We start from the raw sequence: 24866 nt of genomic DNA, 5'->3' as shown, positions 1-24866 counted from the left end.
ACAATGGCTCACAGAGAAGAAACAGAAAGACTTACAATTAGGATATACGACCATGCACTGGGGCTTTGGGGAGGAAAAAAAAAAGAGGAAGATTGGCAACAGATGTTAGTTCAGGGTGAATCTTTCCTTGCAAAAAAAAAAAAAGTAAACAAAATCATTAAAAAAAACTATTGAAGATCTCAAAGGGATTTTGTTTATGTAGACTGCTGGCAGAGTAAATTTGAGAGAAAAGAATAGAATTTTCATTTAGTGGATCTCTTACTTCATAACAATAAAAAATCAATTCTAACTGCATTATAGACTTAGAAGTGAAAGATAAACCTAAAAATTTTTTAGAACATAGGAAAATACTATGATTTTTAGATAGGAAATGATTTCTTAAAAAAAGGCAAAAAAAGCACAAACTGAAAATAGATGACTGATAAACTTAATTTTGCTAAAATTAACAACTTTCATTCATCAAAATACATACTAAGAGATTAAGAATATAAATCACAGGGGCTGGCCCCGTGGCTGAGAGGTTAAGTTCGCGCGCTCCACTTTGGCAGCCCAGGGTTTCACCAGTTCGGATGCTGGGCGCAGACATGGCACCGCTCATCAGGCCATGCTGAGGCGGAATCCCAAATAGCAGAACTAGAAGGACCCACAACTAGAATATACAACTATGTACTGGGGGTTTGGGGGAGAAGGGAAAAAAAAAAGAGGAAGATTGGCAACAGATATTAGCTCAGGACCAATATTTAAAAAACAAAATTTAAAGAATATAAATCACACATTGGGAGAACATATTTGAAACACATTAAGCCAATAAAGAATCTGTATCCAAAACATATAAACCAACCTACAAATCAGTGAGAGAAAGGCAAATAATCCAACAGAAAAATGGATGAAATACTTGAATAGGCACTTCATAGAACAGAAAACCCCAAATGGCTAATAAACATATAAAAGATGCTCAATCTCATTAGTAATCAAATTAGTAATATAAATTAAAACCACAATAAGGTACGATTTTAATACCCACCCAATTAGCAAAAATAAAACATCCTTCAATACTAGGTGTTGATGAAGATGTGGAGGAAGTGGAACAGCTATGCACCACTGGGAGTGTGGGATATACAATTTAGAACAAGTTTGAAAAACAACTTAGCGTATCAACTGAAGTTGACATTGTGCTTACTCTATGTCTCACCAACTCTGCTTCAACAAACTTATCTATGGTGATGGGGGAGTTTTTAAAAATTTCTGATCATTTGTAGACTGGATACTTTTATAAAATAATAAAAATGGTTAGGCAAATTACTATAAATGTTTCTAAATGCTTCTTTTCAACTTAGAAGGTTGTGGATTAGTAACTAACCGTTTGTGGACTAGAAGTGGTCTTCAGACCACCCTTCTGAGTAGCACTGCTTGAGAGCAGAGTTTCCTAAATGGGATATGCTCCAGAACACTCAGATGGCACAAATACTACAGGTGTGCCAAGATATTAATCCATTTAGACTTTGCAGCAGCTGGGCAAGATAGTATAAAGAATTCTCAAGCCAGTCACTCTCAGCTATAAGCAGCCTTGTCCTTTTACCTCATATGCTAAACAATGATCATTTTCTTTAAGTGTCATACCATGAAAAAAGTTAGGAAACACTGCCCTGGGAAAATTCTTGTTCATGGTCACTGGGAAACATATATAAGAACATTGACAGAAACACTGCAATAGCAAAAAATTGGAAAACAAGCCACAACAAATTGTTGTATATTCATACAATATATATAATTAAAATAGATAATTATAGGCTCAAGAAATAACGTAGAGCAAAAAAAGTATGTTACAGAACACACAGAGTATGCTCCCGTGAGTATTGCTTATGAAAACTAAATAATATATTGTTTAGGGATACAAATATGTGGTCAAGCAGTAAATAAAAGTCAGAGAATGATAAATATCTAACTCAAGATGGTAGCTACCTTTGAGAAGGGTAGAAATTGGATGGGATAGAGGAGACGCACACACGGAACCTCAAAGGTTATTTTTTTAAGCTGAGTGATAAGTATATATATATTCATGACCTCATTATTCTTTACTCCTCACATATAACACACACACACGTATAAAAACGCATTTTCACCTACTCTTACTTAACACAATTTTAAAAAATTAAGCATTCTGAAAAGTAAATAAACATTAAAGAATCAATCTAGAAAGTCCCAAATCTAACCAGTGAGTCTGAAGAGAAAAAAAAAACGTAGAGAGAATACAAGAAAATTTCCCATAACTGAAGGACATAAGATTCTAAATTAAAATGGCCAATGGAATACCCAGGTCAATGAATGAAAAAAAGAGTTATAATTAAGCCCATAATGTTAAAAATTTAGAAAATCAGAGGTAGAGAGAGGATTACAAAAGTTTCAAGAAGAGGTAAAATAACAACAATAACAACAATCAAAGGTCACATCAAAGGCTGGGGATCAGAACAGCCTCAGACAGCGACAGCGAACACTGCAAGACAGCAGAACAGCCTGCAAAATTCTCAGGGAAAAAAGTTTTCAACCTGAATTATTATCCAGTCAAACTATCAATCATATATGAGAATGGACCGAAGACAGTTTCCAACAAGCAAGAGTCTCAAAAATTTATCTTCCAAGTCCCCCTGTTCAGGAATATTCTCTATTAGAACAAGGAAATAAAGCAAGAAAGAGAAGACTTGGGATGCAGGAAACAGGGGATCTAAAGTAGGGGAGTAGTGAGAGAAACTCCCAGGATGATGATTGTGAAGCCCCAGATTACAGCTGTACAACAAGCCTAGAAATTAATCTTCCCACACTGGAACAGAAGAATGACAAGGGCTCCAGAAACAATGAATCCAAGGTTTAAAAAACATAATTAAAAGATTACTGTGTATGACCACATGCCATATTAAGAGAAATTGTACAGTTCTATTAGAAGGTCTGGAGCTGAGTGAGTGAAAAGTACATAAAAAAACCTAACTAAACAAAAATGAAAAAAAGTGAGGTATCAATTTAAGGAAAAAAGTGTACAGGAAAGGATATATAATCATAGTATACTATGTGGCTCAGCTGTAAATAATAGGTTTATACAATCATCATAATGAATATACTAAATAATGATTTAACCAAAAATTATAATTGTATTGAGATGCTATAAAGAATGGAATGATGGGAATGGGGGAGTAGGCAGGGATGTGGAGTGTAGAGCTAAATCCTCATTTCCCATGGTAGTATGTCCAAGATTGAAAAAAATCAAGAAATTTTGGTATAAACATGTTATTTAGAAATACAGAAGTAAATTATAAACCAATGTTACTGCAATGAAAAAAAACAAAAAGAAAAAAAGAAATACAGAAGTAAATATTAGAAGAAATAACTAAAAGCATTAAGATTGGTTGCCTCAAGGAAGCATGACTTCAGAGTATAGAACAGGATCATTATTTTCATTATGAATTCTGTAGTACTGTTTTACTTTTTAAACTACATATTTGTATTAATCTTAAAAAATTATAATTAAACTAAAAGAACAACCCAACTAAAAAAGCTCAGCACCAACAAAAACCTAATAGCTGATAGATTTTATTTTGAATAGACTTTGAGTATTAAAAAATAAATTTACTCATAATTCTGTGTTATAATAACTTATATGAGCAAAAATTCACAAATAATTTCATTTAGAACTTAGTCACTAAAGGTCCTAGCAACAGTACAACGAGGTCACAGAAACTGTCCAGAGAGTTGTTAAGATCAAGGGCTTTGGAGTCACAGAAAAGTAATTTCAAATCCTGGCTCCACCACGTAAAGTGAACTTGGGCAAGTTACGTTTGTCTTTATATATCAATTTCTTCAACATCAACAACAAAAAGGGAGCTAACAATACTTACCTCAGACATGAAAATGTATGTAAGGCAATTAGGCAATGCCTAGTGTGGCATACAATAAATAGAAGCTCTCATTGTTATAATTAATTATGCTATAATGTTTTAATAAAATGAAACAAATTCTTGACTTAAACGTCTGCAATTATTAATAATCATAACCGCCACTGTTTAGTAGCCAATTCTTCATTATACTTTATTACTGTGTAAAGGGTTTTTTAAATAACATTTGAGGATCAAAACATACAATATTAAACATCATAAAATGAATGATTATTTGCCTAAAATAAAACTAGGTAGTTTTAAAATAAGATCTATAGAATGTACTAAAATTCTATAAAAATTGACTAATGGATAATGATTAATAATGTCTGTCATTATGTTTGAATACAGTTAAAGAGTACCTAGAAAATAAGAGATAATTACTGTTCCTTCTAAATACTAAAGAAATAAAGAAATGTCAAGTAACTGGAATGAACAGAAAAGTAAAGATCTAGGTGTGATGGATGCTCTTTAGAACTAAAACAGAATAATTACTACTGTAAGCAACTACAGATCTACATACTCTGAGTACAACTATGTAAAAATTTTGTATATAAGTCTATAAACCAATATTGGGAGAGAATTAAGAAATAATTCTTAATTATTGTGTTGGGCAGGTAGGGTATGAGTGAATTCTTTGAGATTTATTTCTTAAGTATTTAAAAAATTTAAAAAACATATATTTTTTTGCTGAAGAAGATTCACCCTTAGCTAACACCTGTTGCCAATCTTCCTCTTTATGTTTGAGGAAGATTTGCCCCAAGCTAACATCCGTGCCAATCTTCCTGTATTTTGTATGTGGGTCGCCACCACAGCATAGTCACTGACGAGTGGTGTAGGTCTGTCCACGGGAACCAAACCCAGGCCACCAAAGCAGAGTGTGACGAAGAATTTAACCACTAGGACGTGGGGCTGGCCCCATGGCTGAGTGGTTAAGTTCAAGTGCTCCGCTGCAGGCGGCCCAGTGTTTCGTTGGTTTGAATCCTGGGCGTGGACATGGCACTGCTCGTCAAGCCACGCTGAGGCAGTGTCCCACATGCCACAACCAGAAGGACCCACAACGAAGAATATACAACTATGTACTGGGGGGCTTTGGGGAGAAAAAGAAAAAATAAATAAAATCTTTAAAAAAAAATATTTTTTTTGAGGAAGATTAGCCCTGAGCTAACATCTGCTGCCAATTCTCCTCTTTTTACTGAGGAAGACTAGCCCTGAGCTAACATCCGTGCCCATCTTCCTCTACTTTATATGTAGGATGCCTACCACAGCATGGCTTGACAAGTGGTGCATAGGTTCACACCCGGGATTTGAACCAGCGAACCCCGGGCTGCTGAAGCAGGATGTTCGAACTTAACTACTGTGCCACTGGGCCAGCCCCTAAAAACATTTTTAAAGGAATTCTAGCATAGGAGATAAGCAACAAATCCTTGGAACAAAAAACTTTTTTTTTCTTTTTTTTTTTTTATTGAGTTAATGATAGGTTACAATCTTGTGAAATTTCAATTGTACATTAATGTTTGTCAGTCGTGCTGTAGGTGCACCACTTCACCCTTTGTGCCCACCTCCCACCCCACCTTTCCCCTGGTATCCACTAAACTGTTCTTAGTCCATAATTTTAAATTCCTCATATGAGTGGAGTCATACACAGATTATCCTTCTCTCGCTGGCTTATTTCACTTAACATAATTCCCTCAAGGTCCATCCATGTTATTGCAAATGGAATGATTTTGTTCTGTTTTACAGCTGAGTAGTATTCCATTCTATCTATGTACCACATCTTCTTTATCCATTCGTCTGTTGACGGGCACTTAGGTTGCTTCAATGTCTTGGCTATTGTAAATAATGCTGCAATGAACATTGGGGTGCATAGGACTTTTGGGATTGCTGACTTCAAGCTCTTTGGATAAATACCCAGTAGTGGGATGGCTGGATCGTATGGTAGTTCTATTTTTAGTTTTTTGAGGAATCTCCATACTGTTTTCCATAGTGGCTGCACCAGTTTGCATTCCCACCAGCAGTGTATGAGGGTTCCTTTTTCTCCACAACCTCTCCAACATTTGTTACTATTAGTTTTAGATATTTTTGTCATTCTAATGGGTGTAAGGTGATATCTTAGTGTAGTTTTGATTTGCATTTCCCTGATGATCAGTGATGATGAGCATCTTTTCATGTGCCTATTGGCCATCCGTATATCTTCTTTGGAGAAATGTCTGTTCATGTCTCCAGCCCATTTTTTGATTGGGTTGTTTGATGTTCTGTTGTTGAGTTGTGAGAGTTCTTTATATATTATGGATATTAAGCCTTTGTCAGATATATGACTTGCAAATATTTTTTCCCAGTTAGTGGGTTGTTTTTTTGTTTCAATCCTGTTTTCATTTGCCTTGAAGAAGCTCTTTAGTCTGATGAAGCCCCATTTGTTTATTCTTTCTATTGTTTCCCTTCTCTGAGAAGGCATGGTGTCCGAAAAGATCCTTTTAATACTGATGTCAAAGAGTGTACTGCCTATGTTTTCTTCCAGAAGCCTTATGGTTTCAGGTCTCACCTTTAGGTCTTTGATCCATTTTGAGTTTATTTTGGTGAATGGTGAAAAAGAATGGTCAATTTTCATTCTTTTACATGTGGCTTTCCAGTTTTCCCAGCACCATTTGTTGAAAAGACTTCCTTTTCTCCATTGTATGCCCTTAGTTCCTTTGTCAAAGATAAGCTGTCCATATATGTGTGGTTTTATTTCTGGGCTTTCAATTCTGTTCCATTGATCTGTGCACCTGTTTTTGTACCAGTACCATGCTGTTTTGATTACTGTAGCTTTGTAGTATATTTTGAAGTCAGGGATTGTGATGCCTCCCGTTTTGTTCCTTTTTCTCAGGATTGCTTTAGAAATTCGGGGTCTTTTGTTGCCCCATATGAATTTTAGGATTCTTTGTTCTAATTCTGTAAAGAATGTCATTGGGATTCTGACTGGGATGGTGTTGAATCTGTAGATTGCTTTAGGTAGAACGGACATTTTAACTATGTTTATTCTTCCAATCCATGTACATGGAATGTCTTTCCATCTCCTTATGTTGTCATCCAATTCTCTCAGAAAGGCCTTGCAATTTTCATTATATAGGTCCTTCACTTCCTTAGTTAAATTTACCCCAAGGTATTTTATTCTTTTTGTTGCGATTGTGAACGGTATTGTGTTCTTGAGTTCTTTTTCTGTTAGTTCATTATTGGAGTATAGAAATGTTACTGATTTATGCAAATTGATTTTATACCCTGCAACTTTGCTGTAGTTGTTGATTACTTCTAAGAGTTTTCCAGTGGATTCTTTGGGGTTTTCTATATATAAGATCATGTCGTCTGCAGACAGCGAGAGTGGAACAAAAAACATTTTTAAAGGAACTATAGCACAGGAGATAAGCAATAAATCCTTGGAACATTAAGGAAAAAGCTTTCTATAGTGCACAATAGCAGGTCAATCAAGCAAATTAAAGTGAACTATAAAGCTTGCCACTGTGCAGGAAGGCCCATTACAGCCGCTATTACTAATCATTTGGACCAATATACATTTGTAATCTAAATTGGTCATTTATGAAAGAGCAGCCATCATTTTAGATGCTGAGATCTTAATGCTTTATAGTGCTAGCTTCTGGTTTAGGGACCAATTTTACAAACTCAGGGTCCTTTGTGATCAAAATGGAACTTGACAGATGTCCTTTCTCCTTTTATCCATTTACCATGTTTTAGAACCTTTAATAGTAATGATCAAAATCTGGGCTAGCTTTTTAAACGCACAAGGCAGCTTCTTTCCCTAAGTATGTAACCATTTACAAATGCTTTTCAAGCTTATCTGGAACTCAAAACTATTATTGGATTCCAGACCTCATTCTGGATACGTACGTGGAAACAAGAATCTCTGCTCCTGTTGCAAATTTTCCACCTCAGTATCTGACATGAAAACTACGTCCACAACAATTAGCTGTGAAGAATTTACGAGACAACCATATGATAAGTACTTCATATTGTGAAGAATCAGAAAGAGCTCCTTTTTAAAAAAAGTACTATTCCCCTTTTACAGAGCAATTAATTACTTACAAAGAAATTAATGCAACTCACCAAAGTTCAGCAAGTTAGAAAAACAGGACTAGACTGAGTACTTTTGTCCTCAAATCCTGTTAGTCCAATATCCATGCTATTTTCCATTTCTTAATTAAATCACATCTTTGTCAAGTATTTCATGAAATGATTTTTAAGCATAGAAAACTATAGAAATAGGCCCAAGGGAGTTAGGTGTAAAAAGAGAGAACACCAACTATTCAAGAGTAGCATGAATATGCTCAAATGGTCACAATTTTTTTGCCCATTTGTCAGTGGCTCGTATTCTGTCTGAATTCAGACTTGCAGAAAACCTGAAAAGGCCATCTTTTTATGTCACGCTTCATGTCATAAATCATTTGAACTCCCTGAAGCCTGGTCTCAGAGCTATTTGTTTTAAAGCAGGAAAAAATGTTTCAAAGCAACCTTTGTTTTCTGCTAAAATGACAGTCTTTTCAAATTACCCATTATAACTAGTACCATATATATAAACACACGTACAAGTCCTATTCTAACCTTTTACAACCTGTTAGCATTACATTTTTAACTTTAAAGTAGAAAATCTCACTAAGTCAAGCATAAGCAATGTAATTACCTACACATGGTAGAGAATGGTTACCTGCTAATCCTTTTGAGGGGTCTATAATAAGCGCTATGATATATGTGGTACGAATCTGTCTCAACACAAACTTGTGGCACAGGAACATCCATCTGTGAAACACAGTTAATCACACCATCCAAGGTCTCTGTGCTTCTATTATAAATCAAGTCACCACCGCACAGCTGTCACTATATCTCCAGTGGGTTTTCAACTACTGTCCAAGCAGTTACCTCTCAAAAAAAGGTCTATGAAAAGTTTTCAAATTTTGGGTTAAAATTGTGGCATTACTTAGATTGCATGCAGAATACACTACTTCTATTACAGTGAATAGAATTTGAGCCAAATTTACTTGATTCTGTTTTGTTCCATCTCTTGGGAAATGTTAGAGGCCTCAGGTCCTGCTATGAACTCTGAAAAGTGTAATGTGATTTGAAAGGTTCTAAAAATACCACAGGTTTGTCTGGGATCACTTAGAAGGGTGGATGATTCAATTACAAGTGTCAAAATTTGATTCCTAATTTTTCAGTATCTGACAGCTGCAGCAAATCTTGCCAGGATTCCCTTATCTTCATTGTGCTTCTCTTTGAAGTATTTAAAGAAGATTTCATAATCTTTGCAATTTAGCTCTAGGATTTCTCTCGGTAGCTGTAGAATGAATTGGTTGGCCCTTTCTAAAGCTGCTTATAAATATTATTTGACCCAGCACATTTTTAAAGTAGCCATTAACTGAAAAACAGCTGAGCTTCTTGTGCTGGTTAGGGAGGAAACACAGTGGACCTTGTTCCCACACTCCATAAACCTGGAGTGACCTTTCAACGGATGAAGTGCCAGTGGAACCTTAACCAGAGGTTCACTTGTTGCTATTAAAAAGTTCAGACCCAAAAAGCATGCATTCATTTGAATGACAGCTCTGGGAAGGGTACTAGCACTGTATCATTAGGAATGACTTCTTGTTTGCTTTTCAAATAATTAAAGCAGAGATTCAGAGATATCAAGGTGACCCGGACGGTAAAGAACAGCAGCTATGTGGCACCACCACAGGAAGCATAGGCTCTATTCTTTGCTCTTCCATTAAGTGAGACAAAGTCATCAAACTCAGATCGCTGTTTATGAAAGGGCAAAAATCAAACTTACCAAAAGGATTGACCAGAGGCTATATATTAAATGGCAAATAGGTTTGGGTCAGGCATTTAAAAATAACTTTACACAATAAAATAAACAACTATAGGACGAAGAGTTACAAATAAACAATTCTTCTTATCAACTGAAGCGCCAAGACATTTTTAACGTTATCACTTTTCTAACGGAAAAAAATCTAGATTAGATTATACACTTTCATTCAGGTTTTCTAAACATTTACCAAATGCCTATTACATGCCAGCTTTTAAGTAAATAGTGGTGAACAAGGGATATGCTCCTGCCATAATGGAACTTACCGGTTTCTCAGGGGAGGCAGAAACTGAACAAGCGATCTTAAGCATGCTGTATGTTACGACACACACAAACAGTGCTATGGGAACACATTTCAGATTGTAGGTGTGAGCTGGGAAAACAACAGGGTATGTTTCCTGGAAGAGATGCTACTTAACCTCTTTCTTTTATCTTAAAAAGATCATAATGATCACAGCAACCTTTTATTGACAACTCAGAGTCATAATTATGACCATAACTATTATACTATGCTATAATACTCTGTTTTTCCATCTCCTCTCACACTGAATCCTGCATAAAGTAAGATATTTCTACGTAAACATTTTTAAAACACTCCAAATTATGGAACACTAAGGTCACTTAACTTCAAACATTGGGACAGGATTTTAATATTATCATAACTTGGAATAATAGCAATAATTTACACTTTAAATAAATGCAGTTTATTGTATGTTAATTACATCTCAAGAAAGCTGTCTGAAAAAGAAAGAAAACTCTGTGACAAAAGACACCGTACACAAGGATAAGAGACAAATGACAGACTAGAAGAAAACAATTACCCAGATTAATATCCAGAATATATGTAAAAATATGACAGATAAGAAAAAACATTCAATCCATTAGAAAAAAATGGAGAAAGAAAAGAAACAGGCACATGACAGAAGAAATATAAACGACCAAACATATATGTGGACAGATGCTTGATCTCACTCCTAATCGAGAAAAATGAAAATAAAAACAAAATACTGTCAGAATGGATGGGGCTGGCCCAGTGGTGTAGTGGTTAAGTTTGTGTGCTCCGCTTTGGTGGCCCGGAGTTCGCAGGTTCAGATCCCGGGCACAGACCTATGCACCGCCTGTCAAGCCATGCTGTAGCAGGCATCCCACATATAAAGTAGAGGAAGATGGGCACAGATGTTAGCTCAGGGCTAATCTTCCTCACCAAAAAAAAAAAAAAGAAGAAAAAAAATACTGTCAGAATGGCAAAAAATGAAAAGATTGAGGATCAAGTGCTGGTAAAGAGTTTAACAGAGGAGACAGATACTCTTGTACACTCTTGGAATAAATTTGGTATATCCATTCCATGGAACACAGTATAGCAGTTAAATGAAAAGAAGTACATGACAATAATTATTATTATGACTGCAGGTAATATTTATTGTTTCCTATAAGCCAGGCACTGTTGTATATTGCTTACTTATATTAACTCATTAGCCCTCACAACTACCATATGAGGTGAGTACTGTTATTATCCCCACTTTATAGACTAGGAAATTGAGACACAGAGGAGTTAGGTAACACGTGGAGGTTGAACAGCTAACAGGTGGCAGAACAGCAATCTGCACACAGGGGTTCTGGCTCCAAAGCTGATTTTCTTAACCTCTACAGAAAAGCCTCTTTATTTACTGACATGGAAAAATCTCCAAGATACATTATTAAAAGCAAATTGCACAATGTACACAGTATAATACCATTCCTATTTTTAAAAAAACCAAAACATATTATCTATATCTGTATTTATCTCCAGAGAAAGGACTGAAAAGATATACAAAACTAGTAGCAGTGGTTTCTCTTTGGAAAAAGGACTGAGGGACTGGGATTGGGGGTGGGAGGCAATCAAGGGGGACTTTGGTTTTATGTGCATGTTTGATTTTCACACCACAAGAATGTAATCAGGTATCCCTTGTATAATCACATTTTTTAAGATTAAAAAACTCGAAACACTGATCCAGTAAAATCTTTTTCTACTCAATGCACACTTTACTCCTAAAATGTCCTTTATCCAGCTTCTGTTAGAATATTTTAAATGGTAGAGCACTCTACTTCACCCTGCTTTATTACTGAAAAAAAGCTTAAATGGTAGATTTTCCTTATAGTCAATCAAATGCTTCTTTTTAACCACCATCCATTGGTCCTAATTCTGCCCTCTGTCAAGCAAACAAGAATGAATAATACTAATCCATCTGTATTGGGAGTCTGCAAGACCATCTGCAGGCTCAATGATTTCCTAGGAGGACTTAGAGGACTTAGCAGACAGTCACACTCTTGGCTACGCTGTATTACAGTGAAAAGATACAAAGCAAAACCAGCAAAGGGAAAAGCACATGGGGTGAAGCCCAGAAGAAACCAGAGGCAAGCTTCCAAGAATCTTCTCCCTTAATTCCTCCAGCAACGAGTTGTAACAATACGTGTGAAATGTTGCCCAACAGGGAAGCTCATTAGACTCAACACCCAGGGTTTTTACTGGGGGCTGGTCACGTAGGCACACTTGTCTAGCCCATACTAAAATTCCAGACTCCCAAAAGGAAAGCAGGCGTTCAATATAAACCACACTCTTTGTGCATTCAATTTAGGCACAGTGAGCCATTCTAATTGGGGAATGGTGGGAATCCTTCTAAAATCCAAGTCCTCAGATTCCAGTCAAGGGCCAACCCTGCAAGCAAGCTTTTCTAAGAATAGCAGTTCAGGCCTGCTATGTTAATTCTTTTCTGCACAGCATCCTTTGCATAATCCTTTTGATATTTAAATGAAATTCTATTATGTCTTTCTTCAGTTTTTTGTTCTCAGTTAATATATAATCAACTCCTTCTATGAAAGTTTCCAGACTTTTCATCTGTTTTGGTCACCCTCATCTGCACTCTGGCTTGACTACGTCCCTCTTAAAACATGAAGCCAAAAATGTAAACTAATATTCCAGGCATAATTTCACCATAAATAGGATATTACATTTTTACTAATGGAGTTTAATATTTTGTTTTTTAAAGCTGCATTACTAATGGGTGATATGTTGAGCTGGCAGACAAAACTCGAGTTCTATGACATTATATTTATAATCCCATTAGGCATTTTGTAAGTTTAAGCACAATGCTCCTACTGACCAAGATCATTTTGAATCGTAATTCTATCGTCTGTCTCAGGTTGACTATTCCTTCTAGTTTCCTGTCGTGTGAAAATTATTCAGGGTTCTGGAGCCAGACTACCTCAATTCAAATCATAGTACTACTACTTATAACAATGTGATCTCGGGCAAGTTAGCATAAATCCTCTGTGTGCCACAGTTCCCTTATCTATAAAAACTAAGAATAATAATCATATCTATCTCACAGAGTTATTCAATGAAATAAATGAGATAATGTATATAATAAGTCTAGTATGGTATCTGGCACATTGTAATTATATAATAAACAATTATTATTACTTATCTAAATTATTGATAAGAATAATAAACAGGTCAGGATCAAGGGCGAAGATTTATGGCATTTTTTGGGTGACTTCTCTCAGAGATGACAGCAACCAAAATTCTTTGAGAATATCAATTCAACCAGATTTATACTTTATAATATACTTAAACCCAATATAAGAAACTTCAAGATATAAAAAACAGATATTCATTATAATCAATTTTTAATTATGTTAAGAGACTGCAGTCTCTAAACTTAACCTTTTTATCACCTACCAAATACTGGTGTGAAGAGAAAGAAATGAAGATAGCCTCGACTGGCAAGAAAGTTTCTATCACTGAGAAGATAATTTCAACTCTTCAAGAAATTCCTACTTATATCAGAAGTCTGGCAGAGTAAGAGAAACACATTCCTGTGATTATTACTGTGCATTGCCTTAAACAAAGTAACACAATGAAAATAAAATGCTAAAATGATAACCAAAGTATAATGAAAAAGAGCATTTTTAGATACTTTATCTTTTATTAATAAGAAAAACCAAGGGAATACTAATGAAAAAGTCTAGTGAAGAACAAATGCCTGTAGCACTTGTCATCTGCAATCAGAAGAGCTAAAATTCTTAGATAAAATTAAACATCTAGAATATTAACTTTAATGGCAGCAGAAGCATCAAAAAGCATCAAAAAGCATATTTCAGGGGCTGGCCCCGTGGCCGAGCGGTTAAGTTCGCGCGCTCCGCTGCAGGCGGCCCAGTGTTTCGTTGGTTCGAATCCTGGGCGCGGACATGACACTGCTCATCAAACCACGCTGAGGCAGCATCCCACATGCCACAACTAGAAGGACCCACAACGAAGAATATACAACTATGTACTGGGGGGCTTTGGGGAGAAAAAGGAAAAAATAAAATCTTTAAAAAAAAAAAAGCATATTTCAACACTGAACTTTAAAAACTGCTATCTGACCTCTAAAAAGAAAACGACAAAGTAATAAAAATTACTATATGCATAGTATTGGTTACATTTATCCTTATTAACACAGTTATATCCCTAAATTTTTCCAAAAGATTAATCAAACAACTACATATGGATAATCAAAGAAATAAGGTTTACATGCAAACAAATGGCTGTCATACAGTTTCCAGCAAGCTAACATTTCCAGTTAATGACTCTACATTGTAGTCTTGTTTAGAGTCAAATGTGAATCTTGAAATTAATTCATTCTAATAGTGACTTGGAGAATAGCAACAGTATTCACTTAGGAGCACAGCTGCAGAGACTTTCAGAACTGGGGTCAGAGCCTTGCTCTGCAAATCACTAACGGTGTAGCTTTAGGCAAGTTACCTAAGTTTCTCTAAGCCTGTTTCCTCAACTAAAAAACGGAGATAATATTTACCTCATAGGCTTTTTGAGAAGACGAATTAGGATATTTTCTAATATACATATGTATGTGTGTGTATATACATATATACATATGTATCATATATATGTGATATATATATATGCATATATATATATATAAGAATTCTAGGAGATATATACTAGTAACAAGTCACATTTTACAGCTGAGTACAAAAAGGTAAGGAACCTGCCCAAGTCACCCAGCTGTTAACTTGACAAAACCAGGATTTACACTTAACCAAGTTCTAGAATCTGTGCTCTTAACCATTCCATTATACTGCCTCTCACACATGTAGTAACATGTAGCCCACAGGAATAATTACTTTCAGATGCCAGATACTATATGTTCACTGAACCTGTGAGTTTCTTGGAAGCTGTGACATCCCCCATTTTACTTAAGGTCAATAGGAACACATAAGAGAGACGTGGATCCCATCTTGGCCACTTATTAGCTGTGTGAATCTATAATCTCCCTGAGCTTCACTCAAGTGTAAAACGTACATAACAATAACATCTCTTACAAGAGGTAAAGAAGCATCTGTTTGCAAAGCATCTAGCACAGAGCCTTGCATATAAAGTGCTCAGTAAATGTCAGCCCCCCCCACCTCACTCTCCTATTTGTGACTCCTCACATAGTAATCTTTCCAAACACCATGCTACTACTTCTTGATACCCTCTTACCAACTATGTTAACAGCTGGGTGGCAAAGAACATTATTTTTTGGTGGTTACCATGTGACACCAAATAAAACCTCAGTGAAGTCCAGCGATATTATATAATTTTAAGTATAATAAACTTCCTCCCTTTTGTCCATATGGTCTATCACTTTTATCAAAGTAGAAAATAAAATTAGTCTACCAAGATTTGTTCTTTATAAAATTATGCTTAATGTTCCCCAATACCTTCTGTTCTTTTAGGTAACTGCCAAATGATTTACTTGATTTGTTCTAGTTTCTGATCAGACATTGTTTAAAAATTAAGTTGACCTTAGCATTTCCAAAGTTATCTTTTACCCTTTAAAAAAAATCATTACTTTTTCTGTCATCAGACACTTCTCCTATTCACCATAATTTATCAAAAATAAAAGGTAATAGCTTGGCACTAGGTTCTTTTCCCTCACATTTTCATGGAGGAAATATCTAATACTGAATTCTAAGCACTATTCATGCTAAATGCAGCCATAGCAATTAGTATTTCTTGTCAATTGGGCAGCATTTTCTTAAGAAAAGATAAAATGCTAGGAGGTAGCATGATCGATCATAAATCAAAACTGCTATATAATTAATCTTTTTTTTCCTTGGATAGCAAGGATGTCACGAAGCACATCCTGTTGGCTTCCAAGTATCATTTAAAAATATTCCCATGTCTTAAAGCAATCTGGAAGTAGATGTTGAAAGCCAAAGGAATTTTTCAATCAAGTCTTGACTTCTGAAATCTACTACTTCCTCGATCAGCTAAAAGGCATGTTGCGAGGCTACAATCAGAAGCACCACAGAGAAAAGTGGTGCTGTGGGAACAATTCATTTGTTTTTGGCACAGGCAAGGTTCACTACCAATTTGTAACAGTATGAATTCGATAACTGTTCAAAGCCAAAAATGAGGTTTGGACATGAACAGATTTTCCAAGTAGCTTTTGCTGAGGCCTAGCAGCTAATATAAAATTAAAAAGCCATTAAGAGGTGGTAAAGTACAGGCAATGTCTAGGAATTAAAATAAGACCTATTAGTTGAATTGCTAAAAAAACGTATTGAGCTAAAGACAAGATATTTTGCTTCATTCATTTACTCTTTCTTGAGCTAACTTTATGAAAAGGAGATGGGAAATTATATTTTTGATGCTTAAGTTTAGCCATCTATAAACAATATTACTTGCCCTAGTAACCTCATGAGTCTAACAGAAGCCTAAATGAAATAACAGCTGCTAAAGCATTGTTCAAAATTTAAAGTGTACAGCAACATAAGATATAACTGTATTTTTACAATTTGTAAGCATCTACAATGAAGTCATTTTAATGATGCCAGTCCCACTGGCCAAATACACACCCTTGACAAGTAACTTAGCAGTGATATTTTCTCAGCCCTTTATGGAATTACAATTATCAACAAATAAAAATTTTTCTTTTGGGGCCAGCCCGGTGGCACAGTGGTTAAGTTCGCACGTTCTGCTTCGGTGGCCCGGGGTTCGCTGGTTTGGATCCCGGGTGCAGACATGGCACTGCTTGCCAAGCCACGCTGTGGCAGGCGTCCCACATATAAAGTAGAGGAAGATGGGCACAGATGTTAGCTCAGGGCCAGTCTTCCTCAGAAAAAAGAGGAGGATTGGCAGCAGTTAGCTCAGGGCTAATCTTCCTCAAAAAAAAAAAATTTGTCTTATTTGTTAGTTCCTACTCACTTTGTTTCACTTTTATAACTTAATACTTATAATATATAAATCCACTTAATTAAAAAGTGAAAATCTGGGACATTATCTCAAAAAATCACTATGATCTCTTTCATTATACATCAAGAATATCTCAATATTATTGCAAAGAGTTTTCAGTTTTAAATAAAAAGGTTTTATAAAATAAGATTAACTTCCCATTATTGATATTAAAACTAAAAAAGTCAAAAACATTAACTGTTTCAAACAAAAACCATATTTATATCTCTGTCCCGTTAGCCCAACTTACCTCATCTCCCTTCAAAACTTCAGCGCCACCAAATTCACGGGTCTGATTTGTCTTCACCGACACCTCTCTCTCCAAGCTGGCTGACTTCTCCTTTGCTTCCTGAAGTTCCTCAGCTTTGGCTTCTTTTTTACGAGAAATGATGGATGCCTAATTGAGCATTAAAATGAATGTAAAATAAGATACAATTAACTTTCTATTATCTTGTGAAATTATCTGTTTTTTAGATTTTACTGAGCTAAATTTTTAATATCAGTTTGGCTTCCCCTGACCAATACTTCTTGCCCTACCATCTATCATCACCAGTTATATTTTTAGGAATGAGCATGCAATATATGTTAAACATTAACCTAAAAACATTTTGGAAGACAAAAGCACTGGAAATATAGGGCACATCAGCAGAGAAACAAAAACTCAATAGTAATAAAAATATTAAGATCTTGTCAAGTAACACTCAAATGCTAATGAAAATACCTTCTAGGTAAGTAAATAGAAGCTATCACTAAGTCTATTGTTTTTCTGCCTGGTGGGTTTCTTTTTATTGAAAGAAAACAAGAATGGTTTATTCTCACAACTACAACACAGGTCATCTTATCTAAGTTCAACATCTATACTTTTAAAATGAAATACTAAAACATCTATTATATTTGGGGCATTCTAGTGAACAAAATGCAGGTTTAAAACCAAACATCTGACTCATCAGAATTATGCAAATGTTTACAAACCCAAATGGCTGCTCTTACCCATGAATGCCGCATTTTGTATTAGTTAGCAACTCTTGGGGGATTTCCTTAAATGAATCATGGCTATACTAATTTAACAAAAACATTAACCAAAGTGCCTTCTTAAGTGAAATAGTACAAATATTTTCTTCAAAAAGATTTGATGGGAGAGGGGAAATCTCTAATACAAATCCTTTAAAAAATTCTATTGTCCTTTGTGTTTAAAAAATGAAAAGACAGGTGAGGAAGGAATATTTCTCTCTATAGAATTATTCCACCAAAAAAAAGGGAGAGAAGAAATGATAAGAGTACTGGAATTGTATAGGAATTGATGATATGTTTCCTTAACATGAGAGAATAAATAAATATAAACCTCAGTCCAAACCAGGATCTTCTTTAATAGGGAAACATGAGGTTATCTCCCACTAAAGTCTGGAACAAAATAAAAATGCCCACTATCTCCACTACTTTCTTTCTTTTTTTTTTTTTTGAGGAAGATTGGCCCTGAGCTAACATCTGCTGCCAAGCTTGAGGAAGACTGTCCCTGAGCTAACTAACATCTGTGCCAATCTTCCTCTATTTTGTATGTGGGATGCCTCCACAGCATGGCTTGATGAGCAGTGTGTAGCTCCGTGCCTGGGATCTGAACCCAAGAAACCTGGGCCGCCAAAGTGGAGCACACAAACTTAACCCCTATGCCACTGGGCCAGCCCCTCCACTACAATTTAATATCGTGTTGAAGGTATTTACTCATACCATTAGACAAGAGAAAGCAATAAGAAGTATAAGAATTTGAAAAGAAAAATTGGAATTTTCATAGTATATATGAGATTACATACTTAAAAAACCAAATGAATCTATGTAAAAACTACAATAAACAAATCAATAGCTTTCATAGACAAACAAATCAGTCAGAAGACATAAGGAAAGAAAAACTCTTTACTTATAAAAGCAAAAAATAAAATAAAGTATGTAACCATAAATTTAACAAGAGAAGTTCCAAAACATTATGAGGAAAACTATTAAACACTCCTGAAAGACACAAAAATAAACAAATGGAGAGACACACCATATTCTTAGACAGGAAGACTCAATATCATAAAGATGTAAGTCCTGAGGTAATTAATAAATATAAAGCAAATCCAATAATTAAAAAATTATGGCTTTTTAACAGAGCTAGACAAGTTGATAATAAAGCTTATTTGGAAAAACATACTAACAAGAATTCTCAGAATAACCCTGAAAAAGTAAAGCAGTTGGGGTGAAGGTGGCTACTTTTATTAGATATTACAACTTTATTATAAAGCTTCTTTAAATAAAACAGTTAATATGAGTACACAAACAGACAGGCCAGTAGAACAATAGAAAATCTAGAAATAAATCCAATAGCATTTTTACATTTAAAATAAAACAAAGGTAGAATCTCAAATCCACAGGGGAAAAAATGGACTTTTTACTAATAGGTGTTGGGACAACTGGATAATTGGATAGCCACAGACGATAAATACCATACATCAGAAAAAATTTTAAACAGATCAGAGATATAAAAAATTAAATTGTAGAAGTCTGAAAAGAAAATATGAGTAAATTTTTTTACTTGCAAGAAGAAAAAATGATCCTAAATACGACTCAAAATCTGAAGTAATAAGAGAAAGAATTGATAAATTTGATTTCATAAATATGAAGAACTTTTTCATGGCAAAGTAACACCATAAGCAAAGTAAAAAGGCAAATACTAAACTGGGGAAAAATGCTACACTTATTAGCTAGGCAAAAAGTAAATATTCCTAATACATAAAGAGTTTCTAAAACTAGAATAAAAGGCCAAGAACCCTATAGAAAAATGGATATATATATGAAGGTACAATTCACATAAAAAGAAGTTAAAATGACTGTTGCTCATGTGAAAAGATGCTCAACCTTGTTTATAGTAAGATAAATGAAAATTAAAACTATCATAAGATATCATTTCTGGTTACAAAACTCTAAAAGTTCAACAACATATTCTATTGGCAAGGCTGTGAGGAAACAGGCATTCTCCTCCATTGCAGGTGGGAATGTAAAATGCTCTAACCCTTATGGAGAGGAATGTGGCAATATTTAGCAAACTTACATATACATTTACCCTTTGATGTAGCAATCTCACTTCTGGTACTATATCCTAAAGATACACTAGCAAAAAACATGAAAGACATAAACAAAAAGCTATTCATGGAAGCACGATTTGTAATAGCAAAAGAATGGCAACAACCCAAATGTCCACCAACTGGGGATTGGTTGAATGAACTGTGGAAAACCCACTCAGTGGAGTACTACGTGACTGTGAACAGGAATAAGCATACCCACTACTTTGGCTCTAATGAAAAAGACATATAATAACAAGTGCTGGCGAGAACCTGGAAAAAGCAAAAGCTTCCTACACTGTTGGTGGAAATGTAAAATGGTACAGCCGCTTTGGAAAGCAGTCACACATTTCCTCAAAATTTTGAATAAGGAATTATCACATGAACCAGCAATTCCACTCCTAGGAATATACTCAAGAGAAATGAAAACATATTTCCATAAAAAAACCTATACAAGAATGTTCATAGTAGCATTACTCATAATAGCCAAAAAGTAGAAACAACCCAAATGCCCATTAACTGATGAAAGGATGAACAAAATGTGATATATACATACAATGGAATATGAGTCAGTAATAAACACAGAATGAAGTACTGACACATGCTACAACTTGAATGAACTACAAAATCAGCACGCTAAGTGAGAGAAGTCAGTCACAAAGGACCACATGCTGCATGATTCCATTTATATGAACTGTCCCTGACAGGCAAATCTATTGAGACAGTTTGGCCTCTGGTAGTTGTCTAGGGCTGGAGGTTCAGGCGGTAAGGGGAAGTGACTGCTAATGGGTTTAGGGTTTCTTTCTGGGGTGATAAAAATGTTCCACAATTGATTGTGGTGATGTTGCACAACTCTGTGAATATATTAAAAATCATTGAATTGTACACCTTAAATGGGTGAATTGTATGGTATGTGAATTGTATCTCAATAAAGTTATAAAAAACAGGAATAAGGATTATTCTACTATTCACCAGCATATATTGTTAAGAATAAACAAAGCATGGAGAATAAAAGTGTGTATAATATATTCTTCTTTCCCTAAGAAGGGAGATACATGAATATATAGCATTATTTCTTAATGGAATAATAAACTATAAAGTTAAAAAAATAATTACCTATGGGGAAAGGAAAGAATAGGGTGGATAGCACAGGGGTAGATGCTAGGAACTTCTTTGAATATTTCTTGCTTTGTAGATTTGACTTGGAATCATGTAAATATTTTAAATAATTATAAAACAAATTAATCCCTAAAAAATAATGCCTAAAAATATAAAAAAACCACATCTATGTATCCAGTTTAATTTTTGGCATAACCACACAGAAGAACTATTCTAAATGACTTTAAAACAGTATTTCGACTCTATGTCCCTAGTGGGATATACGCTAAAGAAAAAACAAACTAAAGAACAATTTTCAGCAGTAATCATATTTTTGGTGGTAGTACTGGTACTTCTATTTTGAAACTATTGTATGTAAAGTATGGATTAAAGCAAATGACAAATTATGACAGTGCCAAAGGACTAAAGCAGAGAACAAATTAAATTATGCTGGTGTTACTGAGAACCAGAATTTTCATTGTGGCATAAGGAGAAAGATGTGAGATTGATGAGGTTAAGTAAAAACCCAGTAGTCTTGAATCTGAACTGGAAGGATTAGTATGATGTACTTTAGTACATGGTGTACTTTAGTACATTTTGATGTACACAGTGTACTTCATGAGAAAAAAAAGAGAAAAACTACTTCCTAGCTCTGTCCACTGAAAAGACCTAAAAACAACTGGCCACCCCAGTAGCAAGGAGAAATCCTAATACTACCCAGATTGGATTAGCAGACATTTGGTCCATGTCAAAAGGTCCTTGACATTTGGTCCATGCCAAACGGTTTTGGACAGGACCAACTACCAAGGACCTTTTGGTGTAGACCCAATTTCTCCATGGACGTTTTGGACAGGACCAAATATGACCAGATATCAAGGACCTTTTAGCGTAGACCAAATGTCTTACGGACCACACGTCTTATGGACGTTTGGACAGGACTAAAGGTCCTGCAAAGCCCAGATTGTGGTCTCTAAGTATAATTTCCTACTAAAACAAATCACACTCATAGAAGAAAGTCTAATTCCAGGTCTAGGGTAGGAAATGTAAAAAACGAGCTTAGAAATATTTTAATCATATCAGAAAGCAAGAACATCATCAAAGACAAATAGAATCTTAAAAGAACTGAGAAGTTAACTTGAAAAGCCTCCTACTAGCCCCAAATGGGACAATTTGAGCATCATTAAAGAAAATGTTTGAAACTTATCAAATATGATTACATCTATGATTCAAAATGACATTAAATAAACAAGCAAACAAAAAATAAAAAACTAACCCTTATTGATCACACTTACTGTTGGAGGAAGAAAACGAGTTGGAGAAAACCAATTTATTTTGAAAATTGATAAAAATAAGAATCAAGCAAGTACCCTGCCTTTCCTATATGAACTAGAGAGCAGGATAACCACATAGTTGACGAGAGGAGGTTTCTCTTTGCAGAAGTAGTCCACCTAATAAACGAAGAAGGAATCACAGCACCAACATTTTGTAATCGCTAATGAAATTAATGGATAGGCAATGATAATCAATGGCTGCTAACATCATAGAGAGACAACCAGACATTATTACCTCCAAATCAAAGTACATAATTCCACCTAGAAAATATTCTTGCCAAAAAAAAAAATCAAACTAGAATCTGTTCAAGCTTCTTGTTCTAATATATAGGAAATACAGGAAACAGAGGAACATGTTAAAAGGAAACCATAAGGTCACAATCAGTAAACTACAAACTATAGGAAACGAAATAGGATAAATAAACAAGTTTCTTCAATAAATAAATTGCAAGAAAATTATTAAATAAACAAATAACTAACTGGGAAAGAGAACCTATAGATAAAAAGAGACTTGAATAGGGCCAGCCCCATGGCCGAGTGGTTAAGTTTGTGCACTCTGCTTTGGCAGCCCAGGGTTTCACCAGTTCGGATCCTGGGCACGGACATGGCACCACTCATCAGGGGCCACGTTGAGGTGGCGTCCCACATGCCACAACTAGAAAGACCCACAACTAAAAATATACAACTATGTACCAGGGGAGCTTTGGGGAGAAAAAGGAAAATAAAATCTTAAAAAAAAAAAAAAAAAAGACAGAGACTTGAACATATCAACCAAATGCAGTGTATGAATCCTGTCTGGATTCTAATTAAAATAAAGCAACTAAAAAAAGAAAGAAAGAGACAATCAAGGAAATCTGAACACTGACTAGATACTTGCCAATATTAAGGAACTATTAAATTTTTCAGATGTGGTATGTTGCTAAGTTTTTTAAAAGCCTTTATTTTTTTAGAAATACGTTATAAAATATTTACAGATGAAATGATATGAAGTCTAAGATTTGCTTCAAAATAATCCAGTCAGGGCCAAGGGTACATATGAAACAAGAATGGCCATGATTGCTATAGTTTAGAGACACATGAGGGTTTATTGAACTATTTTTTCTACCTTTGTATATGGTTGAAATTTTCCATTATAAAAAGGTTTTTAAAAATTCTAGCATCCTTGACTAACGCTTTGTCATGTAGCTCAGTATTTTCTGAGATCATAGAATTCTCTTCACACTAAACTCCCCCAACCTGGGTTCTTTTCAGATAATCCATGGCTTTCATTTGAATCTTTGGTCTAGAAATACATAATAACATATATACTCTCATAATCTAATAGTTGTGGATAAAATGATAAACGCCTTAGTACTAAAATTTACTTTATTCTATACTTGCAAACTAACTTGAAATCTGAAAAAGTTATATTACCTTAATTCATTAAAGATCACGAATATTTTGATTTATATCACTTAAGGTAAGCTTTCATTTAAAAATCAAATTCCACACTCACAGATATAAACACCAACAGCTCTGTCAGCACAGTTGGCAGACACTAAAGAAACTAAGCATTATCAGGTATATTGAATTTCAAACTTACACAGGCATCTTTTGTGGCTTTTCCACAAATTCCGTTATAACCTGGAGACTAGCAATGACAGAAGAACATTTATTCTTTATTGCCTTCTCCCTTTAAGACTATCAATAATACAGCCCCTGGTGTTTATGAAGGTGTTCACCAATAAGAATACAGATCTAACTATGTGGGCCAAAAGAGTGGTCTTACCTGTTGCCTATATAGTGAGAGTTTGCCTTCAATTGGCTCATTTCTCATCATTTTCTTTTCAATCAGCTGATTGATCTGTGTGTTCATTTCATTTATCTAAAACAGTATGAAAGTAGAAAAGGTTAAAACTCTTCCTATGATTATATAAACTAAGGGACATCTGGTCAAACCAAGCTTTGAATTTACAGTTCTTATCAGTGATTTCATGGGAGGAACAGTTCCATTAATGTGGGTTGTAACAATTACTTTTAAAAACAATTTACATTTCACAGCTCAGGATACATATTCACACAATTTGATTACTTATATGGATTCAACCATCCATGTCTAAATTATCCTAAAATATTCTATGTGAAATATTTATGCATTATTATAAAAAAGATGATTTCTAACAATCTGAAGTTATCCGCTCACCTAGGTTGTGACTTTCAAGTCACTGCAAGTGATAAAGCAAATCTGGACTAACATTCCCCAGGGATTTAGTACAAGGAATTCATGAACCCAGCTGGGAGGTGACATGGATGACATCTAAAAACTCTTCCTGTTCT

General features: G+C 34.9%; 1 protein-coding gene across 2 annotated transcripts in view; it reads right to left on the bottom strand.

Annotated features, from left to right (window-relative positions):
* Nucleotides 1-24866, bottom strand: part of IFT81 (intraflagellar transport 81) — an 82132-nt gene that overhangs the window by 35513 nt on the left and 21753 nt on the right. For both annotated transcript variants that reach the window (XM_046641366.1, XM_046641367.1), the window contains exons 10-11: nt 24319-24414; nt 17280-17426 (exon numbers count right to left, since the gene is read on the bottom strand). In XM_046641366.1, the coding sequence (XP_046497322.1) occupies nt 17280-17426; nt 24319-24414 (243 nt within the window). The remainder of the gene's footprint in view (nt 1-17279; nt 17427-24318; nt 24415-24866) is intronic.

Source organism: Equus quagga, chromosome 15 (genome assembly GCF_021613505.1).
Source record: "Equus quagga isolate Etosha38 chromosome 15, UCLA_HA_Equagga_1.0, whole genome shotgun sequence".
In the NCBI taxonomy this organism is placed as follows: domain Eukaryota; kingdom Metazoa; phylum Chordata; class Mammalia; order Perissodactyla; family Equidae; genus Equus; species Equus quagga.
Note: the sequence above shows the minus strand (reverse complement) of the source record. Positions and strands in the feature narration are given on the sequence as shown.